Below are 21,010 nucleotides of genomic sequence, written 5' to 3'. Positions count from 1 at the left end.
TTTGAGCTGCTCTTGAGGCAGAAAACTGTATCTTAAAAAAAAAAAACAACCAACCAAACAAAAAACCCCCGCACAGCTGTGAAAGCCAGGCGGAGAAGTGGCCTGTGCTTCCCGCCTGGTGAGAGGTGCTTGAGGAGCGCTGATGCTATGCCAAAAAAAGGAAGCAGCGCTCGTAAAAGAGAGCCCGGCGGCGGCTGAAGGTTAACTGGAGGGAAGGAGCGGGCGCCCAAAGCCTTAACCCGCCGCGGCGCAGCGCTCGCCCCCTCCCCGCGCCCAGGCACCGGGCCGCGCGGCGGCCGTTAGGGCCGTTATGACCGTTAGGGCCGAGCCAGCCCCGCCCCCCTCGGGCGCTGCGGCCCCTCCCGGCCGCCAGGGGGCGGTGGCGGCGGCGGCGGCGCGGCGCTGCGGGAGGGCGGTGACGGCGGCGGCGCTGGGGCTCGTCTCTCCGCCCGGCCTCCTTCGCCGCCGGCCCGGCCTCGGCCTCCCGCGGGGCGCGGCGGAGGTAACCGCGGCGCGGGGGGCAGCGCGGGGCCCTGCCGCAGCGGCCGGCGCGGCCCTCCCGGCCCTGCGCGGGGCCTCCGGAGCGGCGGGAGCCTCGGCGGCGGCGGCGGGCCAGGCGCTGCGGGGCCGGGGCCGGGGTGACCGCGCCGGGACCCGCGGGGCTTTCCGAGGGCTCCCGGTTGTGTGCGTTAGCTGAGCGGCAATTAGCGACGTGAGGGATTTGTTCGGTTTTTGTGTGCGTGTTCTACCACCCAAACCCACCGGGGCGATAAGGGAGGAGTGATGGAGGATGCGCACGGTTCTCATGCGGCTTCCTCGCGTGGGGGAGCTTGGCCGGAATGTTTAGCTTCACTTTTTTTTAATTCCCTCCTAGTTCCCCATACCTTTTTTTTTGCTTTTTTTTCCTCTTCTTGCTTGGATGCGCTCCCTCTTCTTTGCTGTTGAGCAGTGAATAATTTGTCTGAGTTGGGGGGGGGGACGGGCAGCAGCATGGGATTTGCTTAACTTCAGCGGGGCCTTTAGGCTCCCGAATCATAAAAATCAGAATTGCAGTAATCAGCGCTTCTTTGTATAAATGAATGACTGCTATCAAAGGTATAAAAAAGTTGATCTGCATCGCTGAGCACAGCCGCCCAAACTGGGGGTTTATTAGCGTCCATAGTGGAACTACTGGGAGGATTTGAATCCCTCCGGATTCCTGTTTGTTTGCTTGCTTGGCTGCAGACTGCTCATAAACACGGGGGCCGTAACCACGTGCGCTTGGGCAACAAAGTCTACGTTTTTCTTGCCTTCTACTAGAAAAAGTTGATGACCTCCAGTTCCCCCAGAGGAATGATCAGGGTCTCTGCTCTGCCTCTACTAACGTGCCTGTGCTCGATCAGGAACCAGCTTTGTCACTGGGCAGTAGTAGATAAAAAGGTAATCAATTAAAGATATATGTGTATATTTTTTCTTAAACCTGAAACTTCAATGGTATAGGAATGCATCTGCAAGATGCATGCCTGGAGTTCAAAACTTCTTATTTATACTTGGAATAATTTTAATCATAAATGTATCTTTTTAGAACATTGGCTGAGAGACACTAATTCCTTTCTCTTGTCTTTCATCCTGTTTTCCTTTTCAAACACTAATGAAATGTTACTGTGTCATCTTTGCTGTTGGTATATTTCATATATTTTCTTACAGCCACTGTTACAGAAAAGGTTATTTTTTGATTTTCAGTGTTCTGCTGAGGTGTTTTATATTTACAAAGCTGTTAACATTTTTATTCAACCTGTAAAAAAAAAAAAAAAGATTAATTATATTTTGTATTGTTTGATATCAGTTGCTTTGGTTTCTAAGTCTTATTTTAATAGTATAAAATATATATTCCAAATGGGTAATTTGAATAAGATGTTTTAACCCAGCTGATCTTGTAGAGTGGTGTTAACTCCACAGAAAATTTAGATGTCTTCAGAAGATAAAGAAGCTCAGGAGGATGAGCTGCTAGCTTTGGCTAGCATTTATGATGAAGATGAATTCAAGAGAGCAGAGTCTGCCCAAGGAGGAGAAACAAGAATTTGTTTGGAGTTGCCCCAAAACTTCAAAATTTTTGTGAGTGGTGAGTTGAGATATTTTGTGTTATCCTGAAATTAGCTTTTCGTAAGCTAATTTTCTGGTATCTGTTCAGGGGTTGCTGCTTTAGCAACCTATAGCATCCTCAATTAAGACAAAATCATGGCTGACCTTGTCTTGTACTTGTGATATTGCTGGTTTTTAAATCTGAATGGGCTGTTTCATCCTCAGGCATGTAACCTCTATAGTAAACTTTAAAATTAGAGCTGAATAATAGCATTTCTTTGGAATAATTAAGTTCACTTTATTTATTTTTTTCTCCTTTGAGGCTTTGTGTCTCTGGGTTACTGGTTTGTGGATGATCTGATGTATCACAGTATTGGTATTCACTGATTTAACCATATGCATACAACCCCAGAAAATTCTACTGCACTGAGCAGTTATTTAGGGCAGAATAAAACATCTTAAAACCAGAAATTTATCAAATGAAAGGAGATGTCTTGGATAGTGTTGTAAACAGTTACAGTTCATTGATTTTCATTTCTTGTTATTTCTCAAATTGTCACAATTGTCTTTGATTCAGGCAATTCCACAGAAAGCGTCCAGAACAACGGGTTTGAATACACAGTTTGCTTTTTGCCTCCACTTGTGCTGAATTTTGAACTCCCACCAGATTACCCATCAACCTCCCCACCTGTGTTTACCCTCAGTGGCAAATGGCTCTCCCAAGCCCAGGTTTGCAAAATATTTGTAACATTGCTTTTGTGATTATGAAAATGTTTATAATTAATAGTACCCTGGTAGTTGTAAATGTAGTAGATGAAAGGAAAATTAAAACAAATGAAATTACTTCTCTATTTTAATTGGCTCTTTTTTTGTTTCCTCTCTGTTTTTATTTTCTTGCCGTTCTGAGGAATGAAAGCTTGCGTTTATGAGAATTATTCTTATATTATTACTTTTATATGTATTTTTATACATATAAACATGTATGTGTGTGTGTATGTGCACACACATAAAACTTGAAATCTAAATTTGCATTAAGGTAGACTATGGGAGGGGAAAACTGTAATGCGTTAAGTCAGAACTTGCTGAAATCTGGAATTGTTTTTTTCTTTTCTAGCTCAGTGCTCTTTGCAAACATTTAGACAACGTCTGGGAAGAGAATCGAGGCTGTGTGGTCTTATTTGCCTGGATGCAGTTTCTGAAGGAGGAAACACTGAGTTACCTGAATATTTCCTCCCCATATGAGCTAAAAATGTGCCATCAAGGAAATGGGCAGAGTAGGACACCTTTGGTTCCTCTAGATGCTGAGAAGGATTGTGGTGGTGCAGCAGGCTCTGCGGCAGCTGAAGGAGATATCGTTGATGAAAGAGCTGTACAGGACGTGGAATCTTTGTCAAGTCTGATTAGGGAAATATTGGACTTTGATCAGGCTCAGAGGAGGAAATGCTTTAACAGCAAGATGTACTTGTGCAATATCTGCTTCTGTGAGAAGCTGGGCAGTGACTGTATGTACTTCACTGAATGCAGCCACGTATACTGCAAAGCCTGCTTGAAGGACTACTTTGAAATACAGATCAGGGATGGGCAGGTCCACTGTCTCAACTGTCCAGAACCAAAGTGTTCTTCTGTTGCTACTCCTGGCCAGGTAATAGAAGCGTGCAAGCAGCGGTGATAGAGTTCTGCTAACTTAACAATAATTTCAGGACACGATGTGTGGCTATTAATGGTGAGCATTGTGAATATACCAGGGGAAATTTTGCTTGTATTCTGAGACTCGCAGAGGCATCTGAGTTGAAATGGGATCACATGGCACCAATTTTGCCTGCTGCATTAGTATTGGCATTGATCAGAGAGCTGAATTAATGTCCCATTGCACTTGACACTGCTTGTTTTACATTTGAACTCTACAGTGCCTGTGCCAGTGATTTGCATTGCTAATAAGCCTTCTCTTTACAGTATTCTGAAATGATTATGTAATTATTAAGATAGCATTTCTAGGAGTAATTTCATGATCTGTTGGAGAATGTAAAGTGGATTCATCCCAGCTGTAGGTATTTTTTCATTGACTTACTGTTTTTTGCTGTAGCTAGGAGACTCAGAATTTCAGATGCTTGTAATCTTGCTTTGCTCTTTGTTTAGGTTAAAGAGTTGGTTGGAGAGCAGTTGTTTGCACGTTACGACCGCCTGCTTCTGCAGTCCAGCCTGGACTTGATGGCAGATGTAGTGTATTGCCCTCGTCCAGGCTGTCAGACGCCAGTCATGCAAGAACCAGGTGGTACCATGGGCATATGTTCCTGTTGCAACTATGCTTTTTGTACTGTCTGTAAAATGACTTACCATGGAGTCTCTCCGTGTAAAGTCACTGCAGGTGAGTCATCGTATTTCAGAGACGGATCAAGAAGCAATTAAGCGCTGTGTGAAAAAGACTGAAAGCCAGAAATTAAACAGAGAACTCTTTGCCACGAGAGCTTTGTAAAGGATTAGACACGTTCACTGGGGATAGGTCTGTTGCTGGCAATTAACAAGAATGGCTTGGATGCCACTCGGTCGTTCAGGAGGTCCCTAAATTGCTGATTGCTAAATTCTGAGAGGCCATAGCAGGGGAAGAATAATATAATACATGCCCTTTTATACCCTTTCCTGTGAATCCACTTTTGGCTACTGTCAGGGCTATACTGGATCAAGTGGATGCTTTGCTAAATCTTTGGTCTCAACATCATGTGACAGAGTTTCATTAAATGTGTGTTTGGAAATAATATTTCTTTTTTTTTCAGTTAACTTTACATTGTAGTCCTGTTCTGATTTCATTGACTATTCTCATGCTGTTATAATGAAAGTGTGTAAAACTTGATGGGGGATTAATATTAATTTTAGGGTTAATTTTATGTATTTTTTTTCTTTTTAATTAATGATGTTAGTTTCCTTTGAGAGCACTTTATGCTGCTATTAGCTGGATTTCTTTATACAGTATAGCACAGAAGCTGTTTCTTTGTTTTACTCCCTAGAGAAATTAATCGATTTACGTAACGAATATCTAGAAGCAGATGAAGCAACTAAAAGATTTTTGGAACAGCGTTATGGCAAAAGAGTGATTCAGAAAGCCCTTGAGGAAATGGAAAGTAAAGAATGGCTAGAAAAGAACTCAAAGTCTTGTCCTTGCTGTGGTACTCATATAGAGGTGAGCAGGGTGGGGAAAAACTGGAGAATCATAGTGATTCTTAACAGAAACTAACAGAAATTGTTAAGTCAGTTCTGTATTTAGGCCAGAACAGAGATTTATTTGTAGACTCCAAGTTAGCCGGGGAAGGTAAATTTCTAGCAATTGACAAGAGAACTTTGCATTTTTGTCTGCTTTCTATAGAGAAGGAGATAATGTTTCTGGAGCTCAGGGACTTGAGTAAATATAGCAGCTGATATTGTTCAAACTCCAGTACAAAAAAGATCCAGGTTGACACTGGATCCATAGGAATTCCTTTGTTTTCCATGTGTTTCAGTCTGCTGCATTTTTAATTAAGTTAAATACAATATTCATATGTGACTACTTTCAGTTTTTGAAATGTCAATGTCTGGTACCCCTAGTAAATAAAACTAGCTTCAGAAAAATATTAATGTCCAAAATTTTTAGTAATACAACCAAATTACAATTCTGTGATTCTGGCTCAGAGTTCACTAACAATGGAAAAATATCACTGGTAGAATTTATTCAGTAGTTGATATGTCTTGAGGACTGGTGTCATACACAGACAGGTCTGAAGATTTATGTGACAAGGCTTATTTTTATTGCTGTTTCTTGTTTCCTTCCCTGCCAGAAACTAGACGGTTGTAACAAAATGACGTGTACTGGCTGCATGCAGTATTTCTGCTGGCTTTGTATGGGTTCTCTGTCACGGGTCAACCCGTATAGGCACTTCAATGATCCATCTTCCCCATGCTTTAATCGGTATGTATTTACACATATTTTCTTCAGTGCAATACCACTTAGGTGTATTTTTTTTGTAGTTTCTCCCATATTATTCATAGCTTGAAATACATAGCTATACAGTTTAAGATACAGTTTCTTCTCTCAAAAATATTTACACTTTTAAGGAGCTGGCAAAAAAAAATCAGGAGTGATTTGGGATATGTTTTTGCTCTCTAAGGACTTCTGTTTTAATTTTCTGGAGAAGTCTTCAGGGCCTGTTCCTGATGCTTTATTTGCTGCCTCTGTCTGGGAGGCAGAGTCTGTAGTGAAATGTTTTCTTGAAGGTGCTCAGATAAATGATAATGCAATACAAGGATCGGGGTAAGAAGGCTGTTTCTAGAAAGCCATAACCCTGAAGGCTTGCATCAGCAGCATTATGGGTATGCGTAGAGAAAGGATGTTGCTGCTAGCTGGACAAAGGAAAGGACAGGCAGAGCAGAGAGCTCTAATAACGGTAGCCTCAAACCTTGCTTCACTGAGCCCTCTTCTTCTGAAGAGGTCTAATATGATCAGGGAATTTTTTTGCAAATGTATTCCATTGTGTCCTGTGTCCATCACCATAATATACAGGTGCCTGGATACAAAATCTAAAATACCAGTGCTTTGGGCAATACTCCATTGCTTATTCTGCTCTTTTAAAAAAGAGGTGGATCTGTTTAGGCTTGCTAATTTATAGACAGAATGAAGAATTGTGGAGCAATTTTTGTGGAAAATTATATGCAAAAGTAAACATCATGAAATGTGCTGTAGTGTAAAAAAGACTGTCTCATGCTGCTTTCAGGTGGACAGGATGCCCCACAAGATGATGTGCCCACATGCATTTTACAGTTCAGCTAGGAATTAAACTCGGCCTGATTTAGTCCTAATTGATTGTTTGAAATTTTAGCAAGGACACGTTGTACCTATCGTATCTAGGACCAAAGGAGGCTCCTCTGGTGGGAAGGCAGAGCAGTCAGAACTTCCAGTTTTTCTTTCTTTTCCTTGAGTTAAATACAAATTGTCAGCACCCACAGACACCCCCCACCCACCCACCTTTCTCTGCCTTGGTTTCCCTGTCTATTAAATGGGGAAAGTTTCTGCATTCATGGAGCTTTAAATAGGGCTGATGGGATTTTTTTTCTTGTTCTCGGCCCTTTTCAAGATTCTCTTTTTCTCTCAACAGTATTTTTTTTGCTTCCATTTCCTACCCCGTTTTCCTTTCTCCTTTTCTTCCAGTGTCTCCTGCTGTTCTTTTTTCTTTCAGTTTTGCTGAACCTTTCTCTTTTAACTAAGCCCATCTGTTTAACGTTTACTTCCTTTACTTTTGTTCCCTCTACTTATATTTTGTAGTGGGTTACCCAGCTCCATACTGTCTGATCTGATCGTAAGCTGTTTGGAGCAGGCAGGCTTGGTTGCTGATTATATACTGCGTAAATACCAACTAGGAATGGCAGAACACTAGGTGGTTTTTAATACAGCTTGCACTATTAATATTTATAAGGTTCTCTTCAGACATTATGTTCATAAGGTGTTGTTAGGCCTTCTGATGTAAAATACTGTAGAAGCACAAAATATTTTAATTGACTTTGAGGGTTGTAGCATGAGTATTTAATGACATGTACACAAATTCTGGAACCTGACACTTCTGTATTTCTGTCTTATTAAGATTCATTTTTCCCAGATCCTGATGTAAATTCTCGTCTGTTTTGCAGATTGTTTCAAGCTATGCACATCGATGGTGAGTTCTGGGATGTTGAAGAGGAAGACTAGTAACTCTGCTCTAGCAACAAAAGCTGAAAAAACAGACACAGATGCTGTCCATTTTTGTGTCAAGTTTTTTGCTTTTCAGTTCCATTAATATGATAAAAGAATGATACTACTTTGCGCTGCAGGATACCCTCACAACTCTTCAGAGGATGTTGTCAGAACCAAAGGAGACCATTTTGCCCATCCAGTGGTGACTTAAGGCCCTAATAAGTATGTCTAGTGCTAAAGAGAAATACAACCAGCCAGAAGTCTAAAAATTACTGAAAAAAATGTGTACCAAGATGTGCCCCTTTTTTTTAAAAAAAAAAAAAAAACAAAGTTAACCCACCAAATCATAGAAATATTTTGGGGTTTCCTCCAGGGAGACTGGCCTTTCAAGGATCTTGACTTCTACCCATGTGCTTTTTTTGGGCAGTTGTATTATAGCTGTAATGTTCTTTCTGGAGCTTTTTAGTGATGCTGCTTGGACAAGGAAAGCTTACAGAAACAACACGGAAGCTTCTTCTGTATTCAGCATTTGAGCCTGTTGCTTCTATAGCACTTCCTCACCTGTTCCTTTGAAAAACAGCTCATTGCTCTGGCACTGATACTTTCAACAGTGATGGTAAAGTTGGTTATCCCTAACCCCCTTTTTGCTGGCTCTAATGCCTGGGTCATTTACTGGGTGCTGTTGCAGAATATGACCAACAGCTGTTTCCTGACACCTGACTCAGTTTGGTGACTGATCTCAATGTAGCTGTCATACTAACTTACATTGCCTCTCTTTATTTTGACAGTGATGAGTGCTACAGCAATGAATAGAGTCTGTGGCCAGTGAAAAGAGTGAATCTCAAATCCTGAAACACATTTTTATGCATACACAGTCAAGATTAACTTGATTTCTTCAAAATACTGAAAATCACCTTTTCTTGCTTCTTGGATGGTGAAGTAACTTACTTTCTACCAAGTCTTCATCTAAGGAATTTGATTAGTAGATCTGCTTCTGGACTAGATCCATTATTTTCACTGTTCTTGCCCTTCAGAATGTGTCAAAAAAACCAAATCCTTTCCCCTAGGAGCTCAGTAAGTAGTTCTGCGAGCATGAAAATAATTATTGGAGGGAACCACTTTTTTTTTTTTTTAAAGAAAATTTTCCACTTGCAGAATGGTCTAAAAACTTGTTTTAAAATTAAAACTACATGTGCTGTGTTCAGAACAAGAAAAAGCAGAGTCTGGATAGCTCAGGAGCTTGAAAACTCTTCAGAAACTCAAGGTGAACACCTCTCGCCCAGTTTTGATTTGACAGTAAATAAATTTATACTCAGATATCTGGCCAAAATGAGTGTTGATTTAGTTGCTTTCCCAGAGAACAAAAGTCTATACTATTGGAACTGGCAATGATAAAAAGAAAGATAAAAGATCAGCAAGAGAGGATCTGGGCAGCAGATTCCCTCTGGTACATAGAGGTGGTCCTTTGTCTTGTTATAGGCTAGAGGACAGTGTGGAGGGGAAGTTTATATTGTGTGTGGTTTAACTTGTATTTCCTGCACCTTTCACATGCACTAAACTCACTTTAAGACAGTAAACATGGTTGTGTCCCTGTTTGTCTTCATTATGACATGATATCAAAAGCACAGCAGGTCATTGTGTGGCATAGAGCTCTGTTCCGCTTCTGCTTGGTGATCGCTTTTAGTGCTCATGTGCAGGATTTTTTCCTGCCAAACTGTAAACGTGAGCAGACAGGGAATGTTTGTCACAAGAAGTCTGTGCTTAAACCCTGTCCTCCTGCTTGGAGGATGGCAGAGATGCTGGATCTCCTAAGCACCTGGGAGGCTATGCAGATCCTTCTACAAGGATGGGGGGGGGGGGGGGTTTGAGGGAAGGGCCTACAGGCTGGAGAGTATGATGGGATGAAAAGCTGTGGCCGGGGATGTCTGCCAGACCTACAAGTTCTATAGTAAAATATTTTGAGATGTCCCAGTGACCTACAACTGCTATCAAGAACTTAGGAAGAGAGGAGGAATGGTGACCCAGTTACCACCCTGCTTACGAGCTCTGGGCACTCAGGACTCCCAGAATGGAGCTCCAAAATTCTGCAGTGAGGCAGAGGAGGACGGACCCTCTAAAGAGGGCTATACTCATCTCCTGGACCTGGCAACAACTCTCTCCAGTGCCCATGTGAGCAGCAGATGCCTCGACAGACCTGCAGCTGCTAGCCCTTGCTTATAGCATGCATTCACTTTCACAAGTCATATCACATCAGCATTTCTGCTGATCAGCTATTACTCATGTGGTGCACATGCAAAAGGATGGAATAGTCCAGCAGGAGGGACAGTGCCTTCACTTGGGAGCTGAATGGCAAGGTAGCAGCTGCTGGCAGGAAGGGATATAAACCTAAGGCCTGGTTTCTGTGGGTTTGGAGAAGGCGGGAGCTGGGGTAAGACAGAGCTGTGGATGGAAGGCTGGCTGAGATTGTCTTCACTGCCACTAACAGGCTGTGGCATGTTTCCAAGCTGACCATGAGCTGAAGCAGCTGCCTGTGAAGCGAACATTGGAGGGGAGGAAAATGTGGAAGCGAGCTCTTGGAGTAGGGAGCAGCAGTACCTATTTTTACCAAACTGCTGTAGTTCTAGACAGTAGAAATGCCTTGTGCAAAGTAGGTCTCATATTGTTTGAGGCTGTACTTGCTGTTGAAAGATGGTGTTGGAATCCCATTCAGCCACATAAACTGTTCCAAGTTTCACTAGTATGTTCAGACTGAGGGGCAGATAGTCAATGGGACTACTTAGAAAAAAATTATGGCATTTATTGTAGAAAGCTACATTACAAATCTACAGTTCACAGAATTTCAGCATAAACAAATTACATCCCCCCTCCCCATTTGTCTCCTCCCTCACTTGCCTTCATAATGTTTGATGGGAGCCCTTGCTGCAGCAGAACTAGGAAGCAGGTTTTAGAATTGATGGTGTCTTGCCAGTACAGACTTCTGCCCACCTGTATTGGGCTTACGTAAACACAGGCTGAGCTCAGAGGCAGGAGAATCTCTCCTTTGAGGCTTATTTAGCAATTGTAGCAATGTGAAGCAAGGGAAGGGGAGAGAGAACTCTGCTGCTTCAGGCTCTGCAGCAACACAAATGACAGCATGCCGAACAGCAGAAGTGGAAATCATTTATGCTTCGTATGAACAATTTGCCCTCCCACAGAACTTTTTAAACACCAGATCATAAAAATTTATATGCTGAAACTGAACAGATGAGGTTTTGTTTGGGTTGTGTCCACAAATAACTGAAATTGCATAGATGCATGAACAGGTATTGCATTATTAACACAGGAGCACAATGACAAACTGCTGTCTGAAGCCTCCCTTTTGCTAAGATGAGCAGATAGGAGAGGATGGAATTGCAGTTGCAAAGTCTGTGCACCTGCTGGGGGCTCCTGCATCACAGACCTGAACTACCAGCTGGAAGAGAGCACAAACCAGCTTCTGGGATGTCTGTGTAAGAGCCAGGTAAAGGGTAGGCCAGAGCTCTTTTTTACTAATAATATTCATGTTAGAAGAGACCTCAGATCTCCAGTGCAACACCCTGCTTGAGTAGGGTTCAGCAATGAGGTCAGATCAGGTTTTATCCAGTCACATCTTGAAAATCACCAAGGATGGACAGCCTGTCTCACTGCTTGATTGTGCTCATGGGGAAAAAGGTTTTCCTTGTCTTGATTCAACTCATGCCATGGTGTCTCTCCTTTTCGCACCATGCAGTGCTGTGAAGAGCCTGGCTCTATCTTCTTGTTGGCCTCCTCATAGCTATGAAGCAGGCTGCTATTAGGTCACCACAAAGCTTCTCCAGGCTGAACAAGCCCAGTTCTCATGTTAAATGAGTATGAAGGAGTGTTTTGTGGAGGGGGGAATGACACAACATACCTTTCAAAGGGCAAGGAATACATTCCTACATGATTAACTGTTTGATTTCTGCAACATCATCTCCACATTTAAGTTCTGGAGCATTCTCTCCACAATTACAGTTGCTTTACAGATTAAACAACTCATTCTCCACTGACTTCACCTTTAGAGAATAAGTTAGCATTGAAGGTTTGTGCAACACAGTATGTTGGATCCCATCCTCATTTGGTTAATTAAGACAGGTGTTTGGCATCTCTGTTTTTAATGGAGAGAAGCAAGCACATCATCATTTTCCTAATTTAAGAACAGATATAAGATGAGTTTACGCAGCAATTCCCTTTCTTCACAGCTGGTTTTCAACAGAAGAGATGGCTTAGCATTACTCTGAACAGCAAGAGATTAATCGCTGTATGGTTTCTTAGACTGGCTTCCTTCTGCTCCTGTCTCCTTCATGCTGTACAAGGGTTCCACAAGCTTATTGTGAACCATCATTAAACCTAATGTAGCAAGTAAAAAGAAGACTAAGTAGACATCATAAAGCAAAATCCTCATTCATGGGATGCTAATGAAATTACACGTGACTAGAATCCTTACTCCTTTGCTCCCATGCACAAAGTTATAAGCATTACACTTCCTTTTATCGTCACTGTACATCTCATTAAGGAACTTACTCTTTTCAAAGTGGATTAAACAAACATTTTTAACACAGAGTGGCATGTGCCACTTCAAAACTAAATACAGCATCTGCCTGACCTGGTCAAACACTCACCTTTGAAGTATTTCACCGTCTTAACTTTGAGTTCCAGAGTGGCATCTTCATCACACACAAACACAGTGTTGGGGTGTTGCTGGAAAGCAGATACTGTCCACATGTGGTTGACACCTTCCTCAATGGCTTTGTACAAAGCAAACGCCTTATGCGCTCCTGTGATAAGAATCATCACCTGGACTCAGAGACACAGAAGAGTGGCAGTTAGAGTCTAGCAGATACATTTGGAGAGAGCACCTCCAAACACTGCTGAACTAAGACAGCTGCCCCAGTCCCTAATGGGGGAAAATGTCTGTCCTCAGAAGCATTTCCCTGTAACACAGTTCCTGTTCACTGTGACTGCATTTTATTTTTGTTAACTGAATCACAGCCTGGTGGGCCATTCTAATGATCCAGATACTTTGAGCTCTTCTGTTAGGCACCTATAGACAGTGACTTGTCAAGTACGAATCAAGGTACAGACTCAACTGAACACTATCCCACAGTTTTCACAATCTGCTGGGACAGTATCAAGTTAACCAGTGATTTTTGCCATCATTTAATCAGGTGAGCTTCTTCACTGAGGACATCCTCCAAAACCTTCCCAGCTCCCCGAGTTACAACAGTACTGCAGGATTACACAAATATAAGTTAATACAGCAAAAATGGAAAACAGATAAGGAGCCTTTCTGCAGTGGTGCAGGACACAGGGAAACAGGAGGATCATTTAGTTGTCTGTGGCAGGAAAAAACGTATGCTGGCCTACGCCAGCAGGGTGCATTACTGCTCCAAGTCTGGATAATCTTTAGATACTCCATGAAACCCTACTCAGGAGCTCTTGTATTAAGTCACTGCTTTTCTCCTAACCTCTCTTGCATCCATGACAGTGCCTACTCCAACTGTCAAAGCCATTGTGGGGACTTTGGAGAGGTCGCCATCAAAGAATCTGGCATTAGCCAATATTGTGTCCATAGCCAAGGTCTTCACTCTTGTTCTTGATACTAAACTTGATCCAGGCTCATTGAAGGCGATGTGACCATCTGGGCCAATACCTGTGACAGAGACAGTGTAAGAACCAGATCATTAGCTTAAACAGTTATTGTAGGAAGCAGAACCAATGCCACTCTCATTAAAAGAACATTCAAGGTTTCCAGGAATAGACACAGAACTGAGAAACACACTTGCAATTTTTTTTGCCCAAGCTCAAATTTGCCACTCCTGCTAGAAGTGTTAGCAAAAGCCCCTCTGAAATCAACAGAGATTCTTCCTTCATTTTCCTGGGACAATAATAAAACAAAATAGATGGCAGAATCTAAACGCAGGCTGATAGGAAAAGATTGTGTTGAGCTCCTGTGGGCTCAAGACTACTACAACTTCTAGCAGTTCCCTGTTAACACTGGCTATTGTAATACATTTTGCATTTGGTACAGTTCTGGCCCTGTCTGTTTCTCCTGCTTATCATTTTCCAAATAATTCACTTACTGGATTGAAATACTTAAATTGGGGGAGTGGTATATTGGAGGACAAGGCTGCCAGCACTCATGAGCATCACAGGCAGATGGTGTAGGGGTGGCTTTCACTGCAAATCCACTGAACTGCATTTAAAAGGAACTCTCCAGAAAATTAAACCAGATAGCTGGTAGACGAAAGGCAATGCTTCCTGCAAGTGTTTAGAACCTGCTAGTCCTTCAGGTTTTCACCTCCAACAAAGAGTTCAATTCCGCCAGCTGCTTTGATTTTATCCTCAAATGCATCACATTCAGCCTGCAAGTCAGCTGCGTTTCCATCTAAAATATGAGTGTTTTCTGCCAAGATGTCAATATGTTTGAAGAAGTTATTCCACATGAAGGAATGATAACTTTCTGGGTGATCCCTTGGGAGACCTGGTAAAGAGAGCACACACAGGACTAAGAACAAGTGAAAGCATATCACCCATAATGTAAAACCATATGCCTTGCACACCCTTACAATAGTTTTGGCTACAAAGTACTGATTTCTCTGTCTGTCATATGTAACACTCTTAACTTTCATGAGTTGTTATTTTTCTAAGTAACAAAGTTAAACCAATCAAAATAGTTCCCATAAAGCATGTGCTTTATCAACACACAAAGGATATTCCAGAAGAGCAGGCATGTGCTATGCCTACTCTCTTACTGCCTTTTCAGCCTTCCTCTGAGTAAGCATTAGTTAAAGCAGTTTAAAAACTGTGCAGAAGCCTGGAAACTAATTTATTGCATATTTTCCCACCTTTAGAAATCTTTCTGTATTCTATAAACCCACGTTACCTGGACTGCCTAATCCCTAACACAGCTTGATCAGGATTGTTCACAGAAAAACATCTTGGTCCACCCACCTCTAAAGGCCAGCATGCAATTAGCACTAGCAGAGTTAGCTTTTATGTTTTTCACCTTGGGAACTGGAGGACTTGGGGCTGCCTTTCCCAGCCTGACTAGAGAGGGGCTGCACTGCTCCATCCACACCACCGAACAGAAATGCAGTGATCTTACACCCCAGATCAGGAAAAATTGCTGCACCAAACCGTAAAGCTCACAGGTATTACTTGCTGTTGGTGACCATCAGTCATTTTAAGAGACCTGAAGCTAAAGTGACCTTTACAATCCCAGAACAAAGGTGGTAGTTAATATTATGCATTATCTCAGCTCACAGTTGTAAAACGGTACCCCTGAGCTGATCAACACTGAAGTTGAGATAAAATGCAAAAGTCTCTGATGTGACAAGGCAATACCAGGTGACCTTCAGTATTTCTTATACAGGTTTTCAAATGATCCTTGCTGACTCCCATCCCTAACGCAATCTTTACCCGATCTTAATTTTTTTTTCGTGCGTCTGAATCCATTTTGTCCCATGAAAAATACCCCGGGGGGGGGGAGGGGGGGATCCCGGCCGCGTCTTCTCCCATAGCTTTCCACGCAGCGAAACGGCTCACCTACATACTCGTCCATGTTGAAAGTTTTCACGTATTTAAAGGAAAGGTCCCCGTTCCGGTAGTACTCGATCAGCTTCTTGTAGCACCCCAGCGGGGTGCTCCCTGCGGAGAAAAGGGGGGGCCAGGCTGGCGGGGGAGGCCCCGCGGCCCCGGCCCCAGCGCCGCCAGGCCCCGCGGCTCCCCCGCGACCCACCTGTGGGCAGCCCCAGCGTGAAGTACCTCCCGGGGCCGGGGTTGAAGTGCACGATGCGGTTGCGGATGTACTTGGCGGCCCACTCGCTCGCCTGCGCGTACGTCTCCAGGATGATGAGCTTCATGATGTTGATGTTGATGTTGCCGCCGCCGCCCGGCCCGATCGGGCTCAGTCCAGTCCGGTCCGGTGCGCTCCGGTCCAGCCCTGCCCGCGCCCTCCAGCGCGCGCGGCGCCGCAGCCCCGCCCCCGAAGCCCCGCCCCGCCGCCATTTTACCCCACCGGCCGCGCTGCGGGGGGTTGACATGTTGGCCGCTCTGTGGTGCGCGGCGATGCCCGGGGGCGAAGCTCTGGCCCCCGGTGGGGAGAGCGGGCCGGGCCGCAGGCCTCGTCCCCAGCCCGGCACCGCGGCTGCCCCGCTGCCGATCCCCGCAGAGGTCCCCTGACAGGAGCCCTGAGGCGCCTCAGCCCTGGGGAGCTGCCTCGCCCAGCGCGGACAGGCCCGCAGACTTCTGTTCCTCACAGGGGCCCATTTCTCTTCAAAATGTCGACACTAATCTTGTCAGTCTTCGCCTCAAACTCTGCACCGCATGTGGCTGTGTCGCAGGGGAGGACGTGGCTGGGTCTGTCCCCCGTGGGGCCAAAACTGCCCGTCCCTCCCCGGGGCGCAGGCAGCGACGCGGTGCCTGCTGCCCGGAGAAGCTGCCGGCGTGGCCATGAGGAGCCACGGCACGCCTGGAGCAGGCAGCGCCGCTATTAGTGTGATATTACCACGTAATGGCAATGCCGGGAGGATCCCGTCTCCACCGTTAGCCCCACGCCGTTAGCGAGCTTCCTTCGGAGCACAAGCGTTAGGTTGCTCGGCTCCGAAGAAGGAGGTGAGCCTCTAGCAAAAGCGTTGACACAACTCATGCTGCCGTTGAGAGAGCAAAATCCTTTAGGCTGTTTACCTTACTTCTGTAGCTGATTAGCAATGTAAAACACGGAGTTTTTGTTCCTCCCCCCCCCCCCCCCATAAATCTTTATTAAGTGCTGGACCTTACATATGAAAGTCAGGAAGAAAAGAGATTTTATAGTAATAAATTGGGTGCTGTTTATTATAGAAGTATTTGTAAAAATGATCTAAAGTACTTTTTCTTCCTTGCGAGACAGCTCCTGGGGAAGAAGATGGATTGGCTGTTTGGCTCAACAATAATGGTAAGAGATCCTGACTCTGCAAATGTTAATGAATTCTTTTTATTCATATGAATACTTCCATTGACATTTTGTAGGATTAGAACTTAAAGTAGTTATTTTAGTTTAAATACTAACAATAATTAAGTGCTCAGGCCGATAAAGTTTTTTTCAAATGAGTCAAAATTATGAACACTTTTTTTTTTTAAAGAAAATAGTGATTAAAAAAAAACATTTAAAACCCACTAAAAGGGCCAGGCTTTTTGGAACCAACATTTCCTCACAAATATATTTAAAAGGTAACATATCTTAAAGTTTCCTTATTCCTTTTTTTTCTTCTGCTGGGATGTTACAGTGCATTGTAATGATCTGCTTGACTCAGCTATTCAGCTGGTGTGGATGTATCTCAGCAACCAAGATTTGTAAAGTGAAGCCAAGAGCACTGTCTCAGGGGAAGGAACAAATGGCTTTCTTTCACATGCATTTGCTCTTGAGGCATTTTGTAGTTTTATTCTGGAGCTCTGACTGACGGGACAGAATCCCTGTAAAGTTAGTTATAAACTGTTTGGAAACTAGCCCCAAAATTCTGTGCAAATCATCTTCCTCCCCGCCTGCCTTCCCAAGGGCTTCCATGTGTCAGGGGCCTTTGCTCATCCAAGGGCTGGCTATTTCCCAAGGGGCTTAAGCTCTCCTGTGTTATACTAAATAAATAAAGTTGATTGTTTTTAGCTTAAACCGCACTTACAATCATAGTAAAAACAATGACCTATGGATGCTTGTGCTGCTCCTGACAGGAGTGGTATCACCAAAAGAACTTTTTTTGTTGCTCCAGCTCCTTTCAAGCTGTGATGGAAACATGCTAAGCTCTCCTTGTAAGTCTTGATGAGAATTAAGAGGTTTGTTTAGACCCTGCTAGAGACATTTATAGTTCTAAATATTCTGTTGCATTGCACGCCTCCTACTTCTAAGACAGCTTTTCACTTTCATGAGGGAAAAAAAAATTTACAGATTGCTTTCCTAGGATCCTGCCTATGCAGTTCCTTCTTATTTTAATAATTTGAATGGCCTTGCTGGACTGATACTGCCTGAGAAGTCCTGGCTTTGTCTGTATTTGGATGGGGAATGATGGGTGTTACAGGCCTTAGCCAGATGGCCGTGATCGAACATGGGAAGAGGTTTAGATCGCAGAGACTAAACAAATTAAAAGTTGCCATGAGTTTCCATCAGCACTGGTGAGCCAGCAGGCAGGAAAGTACTTCAGTGATTGTAGTGATGGATGAAGAGCTAAAAGTAGAAGCATTCTCCATGCACCCACAGTGCAGGACAGCCTCGGTTTTCTTGCATGCTGCTACCCACCCTGTGGCCCTGTGTAAAATAGCTTATCCACTTTTCCCATTGGGGTAATATCAGCATGATACAGCCATTGGTCCCAAGGATATGGACAGGAATCACAATTTCTGTAGATTCGTGGGCACAGAACAGGGGAGCTGAGCTAAATAGGAGGGCTTGTGCCTCCTGTGAGCTGTAGGGACCTGGCCTAAGGTCCAAGCAGTTCATATCCTGGGTCAGCTTCACTCTGTAATGCCATTCCCTGTATATTTCCCACAAGAAGGGATTCTAATAAATGAATCTCTTCATGTGCATGTTGTTGTGGGAATTGTAATTAAGTAAGCATTAGTAACTGGGACACACATGCGGCTTCTGGTGTGCAAAGACAAAACTGCTAAATAGCTCCATAGTTACAGTGCACCAGCACCTCTAGACTGCAGATAACACACATCAGATCTCACATCTTATATGGTTGCTATGGTAACATGGCAAGGTCGCTGAGATTTCTGAAAAGCAAATACTGAAGGCGCAGACAGCATAAGAATTGATTGCAGGAGACACCATGGACTTCTCACAGCAGTGAGCTGTAGGACAACTGTGTCACTATCTCTGCTGTGATTTGATTGCTCTCAGGTTTGTTTGCTATCAGCATGGCTGGATCCAGTGTTACCTGCCTTGCTGCCCTTTACTGTGCTTCTTTGGTTCCCTCAGAGGTGTTAAGTGGAGGGCTGTTTCATTTGAGGATCAGGCTTACAACACAGCCCTAAAGTCAGGACTGGGTTTTGCACAGGGTGCCTGGTTTAAATTCAAATGCTGCGGGTCCTTATTGATTGCAAAGGGTCTGGCTCTTGCTTTAATCTCCTGTGCAAACTGCTTTGATGGATACAGTGTGCAAAGATGTAGAGGCAGTAGGCAGCAGGCAGCTCCCAGTAAAAACCAAAACATGTTTTAATGAGAGTAAAAACCCTACAACAGTGCAAGAGAGCCAGACACCTGCATCTGCTGTCACAGCTGTCTTGTTCTGCCCACATCTGATGTATCTGTATACTTTATGCAGCCCTGTGTTACTTAGGAATTACTGCAGGGCTGGGTTATATGTGTGAATAACATGCAGGATATTTTTAGGTATGATTATTTATGCATGCTACTGTTTTCATATTTATAGCTAGCTGTTTAAATGTTGAAGAACTTCCTGGTACCGGAACAGGCTGATTTTCCTTCCCTGCAAAGGCAGCAGATGGAAGGAAACAAACATTTCTACTCTCCAGGAGAAGCTGAAGTTTAACCATGGGATTCTAATAAGCACATTATTTTCTTTTGCTCTATATTGAAGTGACTAGAGTCAACAGCACTTGGAGCCCAGGGCTTTCTCTATCAGGAGCTGCTTGGGAGCACTGGGATCTTTTTTTTTCTAAAAAAAGCAGCCGTGAGAAACTTATCTGCATAAAGAACTCTCTCCAATTCCCATAATTAAAGTGCCTTTTTAATATGCACCATCTGTCACCAGCATGTCCCACTTACCTTCTCACCCCTATTTATAAGAAAAGGAGAAACAAGATTCCATGTTGGATAGATATGGAGGGGAACTGCTCTTTTCTGCAAGCCCCACTCACTGCTTAGCTTCTCCCAGCAGAATCCAAATCCCAGTTGTGAGTTTGGTTGCTGGTGTGCACTAGCAGCTACTATGCTGTTCTGGAGAGCACACAGACCAGTGATTTCCAATTTCTGTAGACAAGGATCTTGTGGGAAAGTTGGCAGGGCTTCACTCTTCACCGTGACAGACATGGTTAGTCTATACAGCAGGAGAGTTAATCTATATAGCAAGGGAGTAATAAAAACTGTTGGTTAATCATGATCTCTCCAATAGGCTGAAGAAGTAATAGGGTGATAAAGGTACTGGTGGAGTCAGTGAGCTGGGCTCCAAAACAAACATGCCCTGAGAGATTGAGCTATGCTGGGATAAGCCATTTTGGAGCTCAGCTACCTGCCTTGCCCCAGGTCACAGTCTGGTGTGTTAGCACAAACTCAGCTTCACCACGCAATAGTCAGAACCTTAGTTCTGCTGCTGAATTTCAGGAGAACAGAAGTCACATTTGGAAAGTCTTCCATCTTAATGCTGCTGCTATTTTCATTCCCCTTCCTTACAATATTTACGGTTTATCGGGGCATAATTCCGTGCACCAGTTAACAAGGCACAAATTATGAGTAGCCCAGTCCAGGTTGTAAGATCATACGCGAGAGCGCTTGCTGATACTTGACTGTGTAAGTATTCCTCATTAAAGCTGACCAGATTTTCTAGATTTGACTGGGCAGCTTTTATTGTTACAATATAGAGTCACTGAAAATTGCAACTACATGTGTATTCAAAGCTGTGTACGAAGAGATCCATGAGATCCAGCATCTGCCATGCTGGGGAAGCTGGTGTTTGCCAAGATTTAATGAGGTGTGGTGCAGCTTCCTTTCCAAAGGCCTGTACTGGGACTTCAGGCCAAGGGCCCAAATGTAGCGTATTTGACCGGATGGCATGAAGGCAAGCACGTAGAGAGGCATCGAGAAATTGTATTGAGTAAAAAAAATTAAGAAACAGAACAGCATCAAAGTATCTAATGGTGTCTCAAAGAATGTCTTAAGACTAATTTCATATCAGTAAATTGCTAGAAATAATTGACAGCCAGAGGCTATGTCAAAGTTAACCACATATGAGAGGCCTATCTCCTGCTTCTTGTCTTTGCTTTACTTTTTCACAGTTGAAGAAATCTTTCATGTTGTTTTCTGTGAGGAACGTTTGTTAAACAGCATTTATTAATCCTCAAAAAATCTCTTCAACCTAATTATACAATTATATGCAACTGTGGGCTCCTATGGAATAGGAACAAAGAAATAGACCTTTAAATACTAGGGTTGTTCATAGAGGCATCAATAATGCAGCCACCTTTGCAACCCTGACAAGTCAGTACTAGGCATGCTGTAGAACATTGGGT

General features: G+C 43.6%; 2 protein-coding genes across 5 annotated transcripts; one reads left to right on the top strand and one right to left on the bottom strand.

Annotated features, from left to right (window-relative positions):
- Positions 1–423: 423 nt before the first annotated feature.
- Positions 424–9,330, top strand: RNF14 (ring finger protein 14). Of its 4 annotated transcripts, none has more exons than XM_067304892.1 (9): positions 424–502; positions 1,300–1,419; positions 1,939–2,101; positions 2,639–2,790; positions 3,176–3,703; positions 4,198–4,426; positions 5,064–5,236; positions 5,868–5,998; positions 7,711–9,330. In XM_067304892.1, exons 3-9 carry the CDS (start codon positions 1,948–1,950, stop codon positions 7,766–7,768), a joined length of 1,425 nt encoding a protein of 474 aa, XP_067160993.1. In that variant the 5' UTR covers positions 424–502; positions 1,300–1,419; positions 1,939–1,947; the 3' UTR covers positions 7,769–9,330. The 4 variants fall into 4 exon arrangements, with proteins under 4 accessions (XP_067160993.1, XP_067160994.1, XP_067160995.1 ...); XM_067304893.1 differs by having other exon boundaries at positions 1,920–2,101; XM_067304894.1 differs by lacking the exon at positions 4,198–4,426 and having other exon boundaries at positions 5,066–5,236.
- A 1,199-nt stretch (positions 9,331–10,529) lies between these two features.
- GNPDA1 (glucosamine-6-phosphate deaminase 1) lies at positions 10,530–15,722 on the bottom strand. The gene is made up of 6 exons (XM_013946007.2): positions 15,531–15,722; positions 15,338–15,439; positions 14,091–14,273; positions 13,258–13,442; positions 12,412–12,586; positions 10,530–12,139 (listed from the first exon to the last, which is right to left on the bottom strand). The coding sequence occupies exons 1-6, from the start codon at positions 15,652–15,654 to the stop codon at positions 12,042–12,044; spliced, it is 867 nt and encodes a 288-aa protein (XP_013801461.1). The 5' UTR covers positions 15,655–15,722; the 3' UTR covers positions 10,530–12,041.
- Between the last annotated feature and the right edge of the window lie 5,288 nt (positions 15,723–21,010).

Source organism: Apteryx mantelli, chromosome 14, assembly GCF_036417845.1.
Source record: "Apteryx mantelli isolate bAptMan1 chromosome 14, bAptMan1.hap1, whole genome shotgun sequence".
Classification (NCBI taxonomy): domain Eukaryota; kingdom Metazoa; phylum Chordata; class Aves; order Apterygiformes; family Apterygidae; genus Apteryx; species Apteryx mantelli.
The sequence above is the reverse complement of the archived record's forward strand: the minus strand, read 5'-3'. Positions and strand labels throughout refer to the sequence as shown.

Bases quoted from the DNA above. Each gene is read 5' to 3' on its own strand.
- RNF14 (XM_067304892.1), top strand. From the start codon at position 1,948: ATGTCTTCAGAAGATAAAGAAGCTCAGGAGGATGAGCTGCTAGCTTTG. The intron at 2,791-3,175 runs GTTTGCAAAATA...TTTCTTTTCTAG, and splicing joins AATGGCTCTCCCAAGCCCAG to CTCAGTGCTCTTTGCAAACA. The intron at 4,427-5,063 runs GTGAGTCATCGT...TTTACTCCCTAG, and splicing joins TCCGTGTAAAGTCACTGCAG to AGAAATTAATCGATTTACGT.
- GNPDA1 (XM_013946007.2), bottom strand. From the start codon at position 15,654: ATGAAGCTCATCATCCTGGAGACGTACGCGCAGGCGAGCGAGTGGGCC. The intron at 14,274-15,337 runs GTGAGCCGTTTC...TCTCTTTACCAG, and splicing joins CAACATGGACGAGTATGTAG to GTCTCCCAAGGGATCACCCA. The intron at 12,140-12,411 runs GTGAGTGTTTGA...TTGCTACATTAG, and splicing joins GACGGTGAAATACTTCAAAG to GTTTAATGATGGTTCACAAT.